Source organism: Schistocerca gregaria, chromosome 6 (genome assembly GCF_023897955.1).
Source record: "Schistocerca gregaria isolate iqSchGreg1 chromosome 6, iqSchGreg1.2, whole genome shotgun sequence".
NCBI lineage: Eukaryota > Metazoa > Arthropoda > Insecta > Orthoptera > Acrididae > Schistocerca > Schistocerca gregaria.
This window is the reverse complement of record NC_064925.1, coordinates 35,814,833-35,830,869: the sequence shown is the minus strand read 5'-3', so window position 1 is coordinate 35,830,869 and position 16,037 is coordinate 35,814,833. Positions and strand designations below refer to the sequence as shown.

General features: G+C 41.3%; 1 protein-coding gene across 8 annotated transcripts in view; it reads right to left on the bottom strand.

Annotated features, from left to right (window-relative positions):
• Window positions 1–16,037, bottom strand: part of LOC126279126 (phenoloxidase-activating factor 2) — a 238,063-nt gene that overhangs the window by 56,561 nt on the left and 165,465 nt on the right. For 3 of the 8 annotated variants that reach the window (XM_049979612.1, XM_049979609.1, XM_049979611.1), the window contains one exon: window positions 8,277–8,635. In XM_049979612.1, coding sequence (XP_049835569.1) covers window positions 8,277–8,629 — 353 coding nt within the window. In that variant the 5' untranslated portion in view covers window positions 8,630–8,635. The remainder of the gene's footprint in view (window positions 1–8,276; window positions 8,636–16,037) is intronic. The other 5 variants (XM_049979615.1, XM_049979613.1, XM_049979614.1 and 2 more) reach the window with 3 other exon arrangements.

Here is a 16,037-nt window from a genome sequence, read left to right as displayed (position 1 = left end):
TATACACATTGTATAACATCGGGAGAGGCTACAACCTGTCTCACTCCCTTCCCAACCACTGCTTCCCTTTCATATCCCTCGACTCTTATAACTGCCATCTGGTTTCTGTGCAAATTGTAAATAGCCTTTTGCTCTCTGTATTTTACCCCTGCCACCTTCAGAATTTTGAAAGAGAGTATTCCAATCAACATTGCCGCCCCCCCCCCCCCCCCCCCATGAACCATGGACCTTGTCATTAGTGAGGAGGCTTGCATGCCTCAACAATACAGATAGCCGTACCGTAGGTGCAACCACAACGGAGGGGTATCTGTTGAGAGGCCAGACAAACGTGTGGTTCCTGAAGAGGGGCAGCAGCCTTTTCAGTAGTTGCAGGGTCAACAGTCTGGATGATTGACTGATCTGGGCTCGTAACACTAACCAAAATGGCCTTGCTGTGCTGATACTGCAAACTGCTGAAAGCAATGGAAACTACAGCCGTAATTTTTCCCGAGGGCATGCAGCTTTACTGTATGGTTAAATGATGATGGCGTCCTCTTCGGTAAAATATTCCGGAGGTAAAATAGTCCCCCATTCGGATCTCCGGGCAGGGACTAGTCAAGAGGACGTTGTTATAAGGAGAAAGAAAACTGGACGTTCTACGGATCGGAGCGTGGAATGTCAGATCACTTAATCGGGCAGGTAGGTTAGAAAATTTAAAAAGGGAAATGGATAGGTTAAAATTAGATATAGTGGGAATTAGTGAAGTTCGGTGGCAGGAGGAACAAGACTTTTGGTCAGGTGAATACAGGGTCATAAATACAAAATCAAAAAGGGGTAATGCAGGAGTGGGTTTAATAATGAATAAAAAAAAAAAATAGGTGTACGGGTAAGCTACTACAAACAGCATAGTGAACACATTATTGTGGCCAAGATAGACATGAAGCCCACACCTACTACAGTAGTACAAGTTTATATGCCAACTAGCTCTGCAGATGATGAAGAAATTGATGAAATGTATGATGAGATAAAAGAAATTATTCAGGTAGTGATGAGAGACAAAAATTTAATAGTCATGGGTGACTGGAATTCATTAGTAGGAAAAGGGAGAGATGGAAACATAGTAGGTGAATATGGATTGGGGCTAAGAAATGAAAGAGGAAGAATTTTACGCAGAGCATAACTTAATCATAGCTAATACTTGGTTTAAGAATCATAAAAAAAGGTTGTATACATGGAAGAACCCAATATACCAATAATTATTGTAATTGATCAATTAGTAGAACATAATGTTATATTGGATTCGATCAAGGATTTACTAACATTACATGAAAAGTCAGAGCTAATATTATTGATTCCTACAAACATACATACACATATATTTTATGGTATGTGTGGATTCTAGAGCCATCACAATGGGTTCAATTTTAGAATGATTTCTGTAATCAAGTTTGTATTTTTGAATGTTTTGTTTAGTTGTGACCAGCTTTAAACAGTCAGAGGACAAATTCCTTGTTTAAATACAACTGAGAATACTTTAAATAACAATGCTTTCAAACGAACTCTCTTTTAATTCCTTTGTGTAGCTACATACACATTATTAATGGATCAACATTCAAGGGAAAACTAACAAAATTCTATATGACATCTGAAATCATGATAGGGATGGAAATTATGTCAATGCAGGATGCAAATGACACTCATCTGACTGATTCCACATTCCTTGGTAACATGTCTCATACCACTGTGTGAATTCATTAGCATCATCTTCATTGTTCTCTGTGACTTTCAGCCTTCTTTCTTGTCCTCTTTTTGACATTCAAGCAACCTGTCCACACTATCATCTTAATAATTTGTGCTATTGCCTGGCACACTGGACATGGGTGATCCCGACAAATAGACCTATATCACTGTCCTGTTTTTATGGCATGAGTCACCTGCAGAGCAGACAAGTAAACAGGCAGATGTGTTGACATTCTGACACAGTGTAGAACAAGAGCTCTGCTTGGCAGTGTTTACACCACTAATGCCGATCACAGCCACCGTGCTCTCAAATTCTGGGGCACTTCTCGAATTTTTTATGACAGGTTGCAACATCAATGTTAACAAATGCTATAGCACTGCAATTGTCATCTCAAGAGCTATTGAACACAATTATAAAAAGCATATGCTTCCATTTTAAAAAACGTACTTGCATCAATATCCTCATTGATACGTGTAACCACTCACAAGATAAAAGAGGTGTTACATCTTACATGACTAACCCTGTGTGTGTGTGTGTGTGTGTGTGTGTGTGTGTGTGTGTGTGTGTGTATGTGTGTGTTTTAGAGAGAGAGAGAGAGAGAGAGAGAGAGAGAGAGAGAGAGAAAATTTTAAATTCTGAAGATGCCTACTGTACAACCCCAAAACCAGCAATTCTGTTCAAAAAACTTTGGGATTGTGACTGTTATCCAAAAAGTTATGTACATCGTATGATCTATATCTACATCTACATCCATACTCCACAAACCACCTGACGGTGTGTGACAGAGGGCACCTTGAGTACCTCAATCAGTTCTCCCTTCTATTCCAGTCTCGTATTGTTCGTGGAAAGAAGGATTGTCGGTATGCCTCTGTGTGGGCTCTAATCTCTCTGATTTTATCCTCATGGTCTCTTTGCGAGATATACATAGCAGGGAGCAATATACTGCTTGACTCCTTGGTGAAGGTATGTTCTCGAAACTTCAACAAAAGCCCGTACCGAGCTACTGAGCGTCTCTCCTGCAGAGTCTTCCACTAGAGTTTATCATCTCTGTAACACTTTCGCGATTACTAAATGATCCTGTAACGAAGCACGCTGCTCTCCGTTGGATCTTCTCTATCTCTTCTATCAACCCTATGTGGTACGGATCCCACACTGCTGAGCACTATTCAAGCAGTGGGCGAGCAAGCGTACTGTAACCTACTTCCTTTGTTTTCGGATTCTTCCAATGAATCTCAGAGTGGCATCTGCTTTAGCGACGATCAACTTTATACGATCATTCCTTTTTTAAATCACTCCTAATGCATACTCCCAGATAATTTATGGAATTAACTGCTTCCAGTTGCTGACCTGCTATATTGTAGCTAAATAATAAGGGATCTTACTTTCTATATATTCGCAGCACATTACACTTGTCTACATTGAGATTCAATTGCCATTCCCTGCACCATGCATCAACTCTCTCCAGATCCTCCTGCATTTCAGTACAATTTTCCGTTGTTACAACCTCTCAATATACCACAGCATCATCCACAAAAAGCCTCAGTGAACTTCCATGTCATCCACAAGGTCATTTATGTATATTGTGAATAGCAACGGTCCTACGACACTCCCCTGCGGCACACCTGAAATCACTCTTACTTCGGAAGACTTCTCTCCATTGAGAATGACATGCTGCATTCTGTTATCTAGGAACTCTTCAACCCAATGACACAATTGGTCTGATAGTCCATATGCTCTTACTTTGCTCATTAAACGACTGTGGGGAACTGTATCGAACGCCTTGCGGAAGTCAAGAAACATGGCATCTACCTGGGAACCCGTGTCTATGGCCCTCTGAGTCTCGTGGATGAATAGTGCGAGCTGGGTTTCACACAATCGTCTTTTTCTAAATCCATGCTGATTCCTACAGAGTAGATTTCTAGTCTCCAGGAAAGTCATTATACTCGAACATAATACGTGTTCCAAAATTCTACAACTGATCGACGTTAGAGATATAGGTCTATAGTTCTGCACATCTGTTCGACGTCCCTTCTTGAAAACGGGGATGACCTGTGCCCTTTTCCAATCCTTTGGAACGCTATGTTCTTCTAGAGACCTACAGTACACCGCTGCAAGAAGGGGGTCAAGTTCCTTCGCGTACTCTGTGTAAAATCTAACTGGTATTCCATCAGGTCCAGCAGCCTTTCCTCTTTTGAGCGATTTTAATTGTTTCTCTATCCATCCGTTGTCCTATTTCGATATCTACCATTTTGTCATCTGTGCGACAATCTAGAGAAGGAACTACAGTGCAGTCTTCCTCTATGAAACAGCTTTGGAAAAAGACATTTAGTATTTTGGCCTTTAGTGTGTCATCCTCTGTTTCAGTACCATTTTGGTCTGGACATTTTGTTTTGATCCACCTACCGCTTTGATGATCACTGACTCCCTGTTTTGCGTTAACTGTTTCAAATAGTTCAGGTCTGTTTGTCACCAGAAGGTCTAATATGTTATCACCACGAGTCGGTTCTCTGTTTAACTGCTCAAGGTAGCTTTCAGATAAAGAACTTAAAAAAAATTTCACTCAGTTCTTTGTCCCTGCCACCCATTATAAACGTTTGAGTCTCCCAGTCTATATCCGGCAAATTAAAATCTCCACCCAGAACTATAACATGGTGGGGAAATCTACTTGAAATATTTTCGAAATTATACTTCAGGTGCTCCGCCACAACAGCTGCTGAGCCTATAGACATCCAATTACCATGTCTGAGCCTGCTTTAACCGTGACCTTCACCCAAATCATTTCCCATTTCGGATCTCCGACAATTTTCTTCGATATTATTGCACTTCTTATTGCAATAAACATGCCTCCCCCTTCACTGTCCAGCCTGTCTCTGCAGTATACATTCTAATCTGAGTTTAGAATTTCATTACTGTTTAAATCTGGCTTCAGCAAACTTTCTGTCCCTAGTACTATGTGGGCAAGCTGACCATTTATTAATGAGAGCAGTTCTGGAACCTTTCTATAGACGCTCCTGCAGTTTACTATTAGCAGATTAATATTGTTATTCCTTGTTGCATTTTGCCTACTCCTACCTTGCGGTGTCTCAGGAGGTGTCTTGGCGGGCCTACAGAGGGAATTCTCTAACCTAAAAAACCAACATGTGCAGTCCAGACGTACTTTGCTACCCTTGTAGCCACTTCCTGCGTGTAGTGCATGCCTGACCTATTCAGGGGAACCCTACATTTCTCCACCCGATAGCGGAGGTCGAGAAATTTGCATCCCAGATCTCCGCAGAATCGTCTGAGGCTCTTGTTTAAGCCTTCCACTCGGCTCCAAACGAAAGGACCGCGATCGGTTCTGGGAACGATACTACAAATAGTTAGCTCAGATTCCACCCCACGAGCGAGGCTTTTCGCCTTCACCAACTCCGCCAACCGCCTGTATGAACTGACGATGACCTCTGAACCCAGACGGCAGAAGTCATTCGTGCCGACATGAGCAACAATTTGCAGTCAGGTGCACCCAGTGCTCTCTATTGCCGCTGGCACGGCCTCCTCCGCAACTCGGATGAGACCCCCCAGCAAGCAGACAGAGTGAACACTGGCCTTCTTCCCCGACCTTCCGCTATTTCCCTAAGGGGCTCCATCACCCGCCTAAGTTGGAGCTCCCAATAACTAATAAACCCCTACCCCCGTGTGCCTGCTCGGACCCTGCTGAAGGAGTAGCCACATGTCCACTCACAGGCAGAGCGGGCGATGCCACACGGCCAGCCTCCACATTTACCCTCCGCCTCATGCGCCGCGAACGCCGCTGAACTCGCCACTCCCCTTGGGGAGAGGGTGGCCCAACCGCGCCCGGTACCCGCGAAGATGTCTCGACAGCAGGGACAGTGGGTGAAGCATGTAACACCTGGGGTATACCTTGCGACGCACCAGACTCCCCACTGCCGCTACACTCCCAGGCAGCAGCCCGAAGACGGCTGACTGCGGCCATCAACACGTTCAGCTGTTCGCAAACAGTGGCCAGCTCCTCCTGCGTCCGTACACAGCAGTCACACATCCTATCCATCCTAAGGCATCAATTTACTGAAGAGAGTTAATCAACTTTTAACTAGACTGCTAATTCACTAAAGGCGGCTAATAGTTGACTAAACTGTGGTTACTAGACATTTCTTGTAGAAAACAATGAAAATAGCACTACCTGTCTCTGGACTGTATTCAAAACAAACACTAGCACTACGGGCTCTGTGGCTGACTAAAGGGACTCTCTCTGACTGTATTCAAAACAAACACGAAATCTATGGAACATTTACTAGCACTCGACAATTAAAGCTTTCACATGCATGTGAAATTTGCTGGATTTGGACGGGTTACTCCTGTAACAGAAATATCAGATCTGAAGATGGTTCTGAATGAACCAAAACCGGTCATAGGAATAAAAAATTTTGCAATAAAACTGATTATAAGTAACATTATAAAATCACTGGTTGTTGTTATCCCAACGAAACCAGTCATATGAATAAAAAATTTTGCAATCAAGACTGATCATAAGTAACATTATAAAATCACTGATTGCTGTTATCCCAATCAGACATTATGTCTGTTTTTGCAAAATATACATAATTTTCGTATAATCTCAATGAGTAAGTTGGAAGGCTCTGTAATACAACATATATTTGAGCAGTAGCACTATTCTCAGCAAATTGTACAAAGCAGGAGCTTTGTATCGTGTTCTCTTTGGCATTAGATAGATTTTTCTGCTTATAAATTTCTCATGTGAATTCCCCTTTTGATATACACATAATTTTCTTATAATCTCAATGGGTAAGTTGGAAGGCTCTGTAAATTACTCTGTAATACAATGCACATTCAAGTGGTAGCATTATTCTCAGTAAATCCTACAAAGAAGCAGTGTTGTGTCATGTTCTCTTTGGCACTTTGGTCGCTAACGCTGATGCAAGTTAAGGATTTTTACTCACACCAATAGAATTCCACAGGAATAAACTGTGTACTGAGAGATCCAGGAAGTGAGCTGGCCACAAGCAGGTGCTGTGTGCAGGAACTTTTGAGCGACACGAGATAGGTACTGTTGAAAACTGGTTCTTTTCTCTTCTCCTATAGTATGATTTGTGACATTAATCAATGTTCCAAACTGCCTGAATACATATATTGTATATTAGTTCTGAGAAGAAAAATTGTCAGATGGCAAATTGTTCAGAAATACAAGGAAGAACACTTGTGTGTTGTTTCATTAAATGATAGCTCAATACTTCTCAAGTCTTCCTATCTCGATACTGTACGTATTTACTTTCCCCACAAATAAAATTTGACATCTACTGCAACTATTCATTTTCCCCAATCCTTATCTTTTTAAGTAACAACTGTAAAATTCCCACAGATTGTCTGCCTGTTTATAAAATTATTAGTCTCAAGGTTGTGTTAAGTTGCAGTTCATAGGGAACACACTGCAATGAGTTTCATAGAAACATACTTACTAAATGTTGTAGTGAACTGTAATAGTTGGCTAAACCTTTACATTAATTTCTGTAGGCACCATATGAAACTATCTGCATATTTAACTTAACTGTGGATTCTTTACCTTTACATTATGCTGTCTGTTTTGTGAAACTGTTGTTGTCTACAGTCTGACCTCACAAGAAAAGTATGGTGTCCAAACAGTTGTTAAAATAGACAGTAAACAATAACAATTATGTATCAGTGTAATAAACATCTGCTATGAATGACTGGTAATGCAGTTATCATCAAGAACAATGTGAGCATAGTCATCCTCATCGTTATTGCACGTTTCCCATAAAATAACATATGTAGCCAAACGTTGATGTTCAAAATTCAAGCTTCCCTCTCAGACATGGCAGTAAGATTATAAAGGAATGTTCTGTGCTGTTGATAATGTAAAATTATCAGATTGTACTATGATTTGTAATTTTTCCCTCTTTTCTTTAGCACCTACCCTACCTTTGAAAGGGTCTGGTAATGACAGAGATGTTCTCATCTACTATAAGGCAGTTAATATAGTTTGATTCTGTATCCAGTGCCTTTCATGTTGTTAAAATTGTTACTTTCAGGGAGAGTGAGTGAATCATGTCAAAAACCATTTTGTTCATATTCATATTTTGTTTCTGAGGTAGAAATAGGGGAGTAGTTTGAAGTATGGAGAACAACCTAAAAACCGCAATCTTGTTACATAGTGACACAAGACTGTTAATTTATCTAAAGATACAATCTCCTCATACCACAACACAAGGAAATGTGCACATATAGTTGTCCAATAATTTTTAAATTTTCCTGTGTTTTCTAGTCAATCAAACACCAATGTGCATCACCATAATTGAAAGTATTTGCCTACGAGAGCAAACTTTGTGGCTCTAGAAGGAGTTGAATTATGTTCACAGTTAGTGGCACAAGTTAACAACATCCCACGCATTTTATTTTTGCTCTCTGATGTTGACAATATTGACTAACAATCGCAAAGGAATTTTTGAAGAGGGCATGCACAATACACAACCAACCACCGACCTGCAAGCCACCCAGTGTGATGCGGGCATCACAGACTCACCCCGGGTGCTCAGCAGAACGTGAAAGGCGTACGGAAAGAGAGTCGAGGCCCGACCTGATGTCGATGAGGCCGACCCCGTCAGTGATGATCGAGTCGTTCTGACACAGGTAGTAGGGCACGCACTCGCAGTCACCCTGCGCCATCGACCCACTTGGCCTGTCCTGGCGCGGGACTCCAGCTGCTGCCGGAGACTGTGTTGAGGGGGCCGCAGATGCAGGTCCACCTGGGCGGCGCGTTGTGGCTCCCTTGATCAGCTCAGACAAGCTCTGGCCGCCCCCCTGGGGCACTGCCCCACACACTGCGGTCATCGCCACCAACACCGACACGACCACCATCCGCCGTGAGATGGTCATTCTGCTCTGCAACAAGCAACATACTGCTCACACCACTTCCTGGACATACAAGCTCATCAAGTAACAGATTTGTCAGTTTTCATTTCAAAGGTAACACAGAACTTCACAAATGATGCCACCTTATGAAAGAGTGATTGTTTTCTGTTTCAGTTATGATAAGATTTAATTGAGCAAGAAAATGGTAACGAATTACAGCAGAAAGCATTCACAGTCATAGAATAAGTCACATGAGCGTGTATGTTGAGACTGAAATTGCCTTTACAGAAAATTATGGTAAGGATTCACAGTTTCCAGAAAACAGTAAATGTGCAAGTTACATCCAAAAGTGGTCAATCTGAAGTGCTATCTCTAGAAAGATGTAGAAGATTTATACCCTTACTCCCAAGAAGTCTTATGGTGCCTTTATACCCAACATGATCTCTCTGTTGGCAGTGCCCACACACCATTGTGCGTTTAAAGATACATCTGCACAAAATTACTGTCATTTTTGAGCCTGTCACCTTAATACAATGCAAGATATGCAACTATGAGTCACTGGTTCACGTTAGCTGTAACAGCAGAAGGGAAGAGCTTGGCGATTGCTTTTTGTTAGACAGGGTATGATTCCACCTTGATTTAAATTCACATTTACACACTGAAAACTATTGAAGGATATATATTAGAGCTGCTTCCTGTTCAGGTTGCATGGGAAAAATGTTTGTTTTAATGTTTCTGTGTACCATATAACTGGTCTAATCTAACCTTCCTGGTCCCTAAGTGATCAATATGCAGGTCAAGGAAGGGAAATTTCAAGGACATTCCCAGTATCTAGGAGCTGGGGTGAGAGGGGTGAGGGAAAGGAGGAAATTTAGGAATCAAATTACATTAGTTCTGTGGTGAACAATGCAATAGTTTTGCAATTTCAAGACAAATGAATCTATGTAAACTTTATACCAGTCAGTATCATTACAGCTTTCCTCAAACTAACACATTGAATGTGTGCGTATCTGTCAGGGAAGTATGTCAATTTGGTTGCTGAAGCTTTTTCTTTTGTGAGGTAATTGGTACCTATCTCAGGCATCTACTAATTTAGTTTTTAATTCCACAATGCTGCCCCACAAGCCAAACAAACCTCTGATATTTCTGATAATACCATCCTTTTCATACATTTAATATTTCTGTTACAATTCAATGGTGTATGGGACCAATGTGAGAATGTCTAAGACTGTAGGTATGAGTCTTTCGTATGCAGCTTCCTTTGCAGACTGACTGCATTTTCCCAGTCCGCATTTCAATGTAGTAAGGTCTGTCACCCACTTTACTTACAATTGGGACTACACAATAAATCCACTTCATACACCTACAAATTGTTACATGGAAGTATTCTTAGAAGTTGACTTATTTCAACTACAACCAATTTGTTTTGTAGCCATTGGATATTACATACTTGCATTTTGTGAAATGCAGAATTTTGCTTTTCTGTACATTTAAAACAAGTTACCAACATTCGCACCATTCTGAAAGCTTATCAATATATGCCTGCCTATTTGTGGACATCCTGTCATCTAATAAGCCTACTTTGCTGAAAATAAATGCATCTTTGGAAAATTCTCATATTATTATTAGTATTTTTTCTGTTAGGGCATTAACATACTGTATGAAGAGCAATGGTCCCACAGGACACTTCCTGGGGTCACACCTGAATTTACTTCTACATCTATATAGGACTCTGCATTTCCCCTACCACAGAATCCTCAATAGTAAGATTACTGTGTCTCTGGAGTTCTTTGGATTGTGTTTAGTTGAGCTGAAGCTATTGTGTGTGGAGTAATGTGTAATTAACTGAAGTGAGGAAAGCAGAAAAATTGCTCAGTCTTTGAGAAGGAGAAGAGCAGATGTGTTTATCAATCATTAGTCATCAGAAGTAAGTGTTCAATGAAATAAAACTTTATGATGTAACTTTGGTCTTCTGAAAGTTTTATTGTTGCAACGTTTAAGTAGTAGTGAGTGGTCTGAAACCTGATGGTTCAGTTGCTGCTTCTCTCCACCAATACCATATACCAGCCATTAATTTTGTCGGTACACTTTTCCTAAATTACTGGAACAGTGGTATCTCCCTCCCTGTCCCTCTGCAGCTCCCTAAAAAGCCACACCATCAACCACCACTCCTCTCCTACAAACCGAGCTTGGCCAACCTCCTTAACATCCCACAGCCTTCATCACTGCCTCCCAAGCCAAGAATAGCCCATAGTCCCAAGAACCAGTCACAACAGTACAGTATCTTTAACCTCTCATATAAAACTGTCTCCCCTCCTGAATTATCTAAGGGTCTCACTTTCAGCCTTCAACCTGCATTTGATCATGCTGCTTTGGTGAAGGACCTCCTTTCTTTCACACGTAATATCCATTGGAAATATCATTTTGCAACCCAACTCCAAAACCTTTCCAACAGCAAAACTGACATTGACCCCTGCCTCTAACAGTTCAGACCTCGATCGCAACTTGATCCACCACCACTACCTCAAAAGCGACCCTTACAGGCCTTCCAAGAATTGCTCACATCCAGCATTGCCTCACAACCCTTCCTCAGTTCCCTACATGACCCTAACCTATCCTCTGCAGAACTCCAGTCTCTATGTTCCCTAAAAGCTGATGACTCCATTATTATCCTCCCAGCAGTTAAAGGATCTACCACTGTAGTACTTGACCAAAAGGAGTATGTTGGTGAAGGTCTACGCCAGCTGTCTGACACCTCTACATACAGCGTCTACCGTCAAGATCCTATCCTTATGATTCAAACTGACCTGCAATCCCCCCTTAAAACCTCAGGCCCCACACAAGGACTAATGCCTCAATCCACAGAACTTCTCACTCCACCCAAACCACACACTCCCACCGTTTGCCACCTCCCTCTATACCAATATCCCCCACGTACATGGTCTGTCTGCTGTTGAATATTTCCAAACCTATGACAGCCTTCCTTCTCATCTTAATCAATTTTATACTTACCAACAACTACTTCACCTTTGAGGGGCAAACGTACAAACAGATCAGGGATATGGCTCCTTCCTATGCCTACCTTTTCATGGGTTGCTTGGAAGAAGGGTCCATAAGTCTTTAGCCCCTGGTTTGGTTTTGATACATTGATGACATCTTTACCATATGGACTCAGGGTGAGGCTGACCTGCTAAATTTCCTGGAATTTCTGAATACCTTCTCCCAATTAAATTTCACATGGTCCTATTCCAAATCCCATGCCACTTTCCTTGACGTTGATCTTGTCCTCATCAAAGGCAAACTATACACTTTCATCCATATTAAATCTACCAACAAACAAAAGTACTTACTTTTTGACAGTTGCCATCCTTTCCATGTCAAATGTTCCCTCCCATACAGCCTTGGCATCCGAGGAAAACATATTTGTTCGGATGCAGGCTCTTTACAGCAATACACCACCATTCTCACCTGAGCCTTCTTTGCACGTAATTACCCCACCAACCTAGTTAAAAAAGCAGATTTCCCAGGCCTTCGCATCATGCCCTGAAATGAGATCCATTCTGTCTGAAATTTTGCCCACCACACCTAGAATAGTTTTCCATCGCCCTGCCAATCTCTGCAATATTATTGTCAGACCCTATGCTCCCTCTGCACCCATCTCCTTATCCTATGGCTCCTACCCCTGTGACTGTCCCCGCTGCAAGACTTGCCCTATGCACCCTCCTACCACCACCTATAATAGCCCTGTAACTAGCAAAACAGGTACTATTAAAGGGAGAGCCACCTGCAAAACAACACACCATATACCAGTTATTCTGTAAACACTGCTCAACCTTCTATGAGGACTGTTGAATAAAGAATGATCATAAATTATTTATGTTCATAATTTCTTGCACTAAAATTTAATCTTATGATATTCTGTTAGCTTAATGTGCAACAAACACACCACAGTAGTTTCATTGTTGGGTCTCCTGGTTCCCACTGTGAGAGGCAGGTAAGGTCAGACACATTCAGTATTGCCTGCTGCTGCAATGGAGGTAACACGTGAGGAACAATATGTGGCTTTGAAATTCTGCTTTCGTCTCAACAAATCTTCAGCTGAGGTCTATACAATGTTACAGGAGGCCAATGAGAGTCTGTTCTTCCCTACAGCATAACTCGAAGATGGTTTTAAATGTTTAAAGAGGGGAGACAATTTCAAAGGAAGGACGACCTGATGCTCCAGTTACTGCTCTTACAGAAGAAAACATCAACACTGTTGCTGTCACTCTGAGAGAGGATTGACAAATTACCTTAAGATCACTTTCTGAAATACCGAAAATTTCATTGGGTGTCACTCACACGTTGGTGACAGAAAAATTACACATGACATGTGTTTGTGCACGATGGGTTCCAAGACTGTCGATTCCCAAACAAAATGACATTCGCATGCAGGTCTGCTTGCAGTTAAAGTTGATGTTAGAGGAAGATCCGGAGTTTCTTTCACATGTGATCACTGCTCTCAGGATCAAATTGATGTAGCCAAGTTTCATCAGCAAACAGCAAATCTCAGTGTGGAAATGTCCTTCATCACCATCCCCCCAAAAAGCAAAAGTGGTTGCTTCTGCTGGGAAAGTTATGGTCATCTCATTCTTTGATATTCATGGAATGGTTTATCAACATGTTATACCTGCACACACATCAGTAATTGGACAATACTACAAGGATGACCTGAAAACATTGCAGGTCCATATCAGGTGCAAAAGACCATATTTCCGGATGGTGTAACAACAGTGCGAGGCCACATATACAATATTGTTGCTGAATATCTTGCAAAAATCAACGTGAAGTGCATGCCCCATCCTCGCTATAGTCCGGATTTAGCCCAATGTGACTTTTCTCCATTCCCTAACAAGAACTGTCAAAAAAAATCTCGAAGAGCACCATGGCGATGGGAGATTGACAGATCAGTTGTTGCGGAACATGCTTTACAGCCACGAGACCACCACATTCATTTTGATAGGACTCAAGTACTGGCAGCCAGAGCAAGTACCATGAAAGGATATAAAGAGGGCTCATAGAGATTGTGAAACATCCCAGGAGTTTCAATGGGAAAGAGAAGGGCATGAAATTGAATGAAATTTGGATTCCAGTGCTGAAGATGATGTGTACTAGTCATTCACCATCCCACCATTGGACCGTAGCAACAGCAAACATCAGTCGACAACAGCCAACTGAGCTCGTATATTCGAAATGTGATGTCGTGCCACTTCTCAGAAGCAGAATTTTGCTGTTGTCAGTAGCAAGCCAGGGTGTGGATCGGACATTCAACAAAGCTACGATCCCCACTTGAAAAACGTGTTCTGCAGATGTGAACAAAATTTTGGCCAGGAATATTTTATTAACTGAGACTGGCAGTGGTAAGAAGAGTTTCTGAACAAGAGAAATTTGTTACCACTGAATATGAATATAAGTGTTGGGAAGAGTTTTCTGAGAGCATTTGTCTGGAAAGTACGCTCACATAAAAATGAAATATGGATGATAAGCAGTTCAGACAAAAAGAGAATAAAGGTTTTAAAATGTAATGCTACAGAAGAATGCTTACGGTGACTAGATCACATAACTAATGAGGTGGTACTGAATAAAACTGGGAGACACGAAGTTCATGGCATAACTTGACTAAATGGACACATCATTTTATTTATGGGCACGGCTATGAATTTCACATAGTGACATACGTGAACTTGCTTACAAAAAGAGAGATTTGTTGTGCTTTACAACAGATACACATTAATTTGTGAACTTTAGAGTTTTTTTACGTTGAATGACTACTCTAACTGTAGATGCTATATGCTCCCATTATGCAACACATGAGGAAATGGAGTGTGCACATTTTACACGGGTAGTAATGTGACCAAATGGATTGAACACTGCACCCACATCATCCTGGAAGCAAATTTTACACAGCCGAGTACTGTCAGCCGCATGCTGTTCAGATGACACTGCTTTGTTCAGAAAATCTGCCTCACATTTAAATTTAGTACTTCATTTCCTGTAATTATCACATTTTTCATTCAATAGGTAATAGGAAACAAAAGAAAAATTTGGAGTAGGTATTAAAATCCATGGAGAAGAAATAAAAACTTTGAGGTTCACCAATGACATTGTAATTCTGTCAGACACAACAAAGGACTTGGAAGAGCAATTGAATGGAATGGACAGTGTCTTGAAAGGTGGATATAAGATGAGCATCAGCAAAAGCAAATGAGTATTATGGAATTTGGTCAAATTAAGTCGTGTGATGGTGAGGGAATTAGATTAGGAAATGAGACACTTAAAGTAGTAAAGGAATTTTGCTATTTGGGGAGCAAAATAACTGATGATGGTCGAAGTAGAGAGGATATAAAATGTAGACTGGCAATGGCAAGGGAAACGTTTCTGAAGAAGAGAAATTTGTTAAAATCGAGTATTGATTTAAGTGTCAGGAAGTCATTTCTGAAAGTATTTGTATGGAGTGTAGCCATGTATGGATGTGAAACATGGACGATAAATAGTTCGGACAAGAAGAGAATAGAAGCTTTTGAAATGTGGTGCTACAGAAGAATGCTGAAGATTAGATGGGTAGGTAACATAACTAATGTGGAGGTACTGAATGGAATTGGGGAGGAGAGGAGCTTGTGGCACAACTTGACAAGAAGAAGGGACCGGTTGGTAGGACATGTTCTGAGGCATCAAGGGATCACCAATTTAGCATTGGAGGACAGCGTGGAGGGTAAAAATCGTAGAGGGAGACCAAGAGATGAATACACTAAGCAGATTCAGAAGGATGTAGGTTGCAGTGGGTACAGGGAGATGAAGAAGCTTGCACAGGATAGGGTAGCACGGAGGGCTGCACCAAACCATTACTTATTGGTGGACTATGTGATGGTATCTTGGGAAGCAACCAGTCAAGTCCACAAGCTCACATCACAGCTGACCACGTGAATTTTCATACCATAGCTGCCCCAGATAGCCCTCAGTGCTTGCACTAAGTACAGAACACTTTCGATTATTTATTGCACAAGAACCAAACATTGTACAGATATCATTTTGAAAAGAAATCCTGAAAGTTGTTTTTTTTTTTTTTTTTTTTTTTTTTTTTTTTTTTTTTTTTTTTTAAATGTATACATCACAGCGTAGTTTGGTCATCAGCCGATTGCCAGTGCTAGACACAAACATGGTGAGTTCAGGTACAGAGCGAGCTTCCTGTGTGTTGAAGTTCGACAAAAACAAGTGTGCTACAGCTGTTCAACGGATGTTTAGAAGCAAGTAGGGTAAGAAGTCATGAACAAGGAGGGCCATTTACCACTGGCACAACAAATTTGTTTTGACAGGTTACTTGTACCTGTCAAAGAGAAGCAGATGTCTCAGTGTGAATGAAGTGAATGTGGCGCACATACGAGAGATATTCATA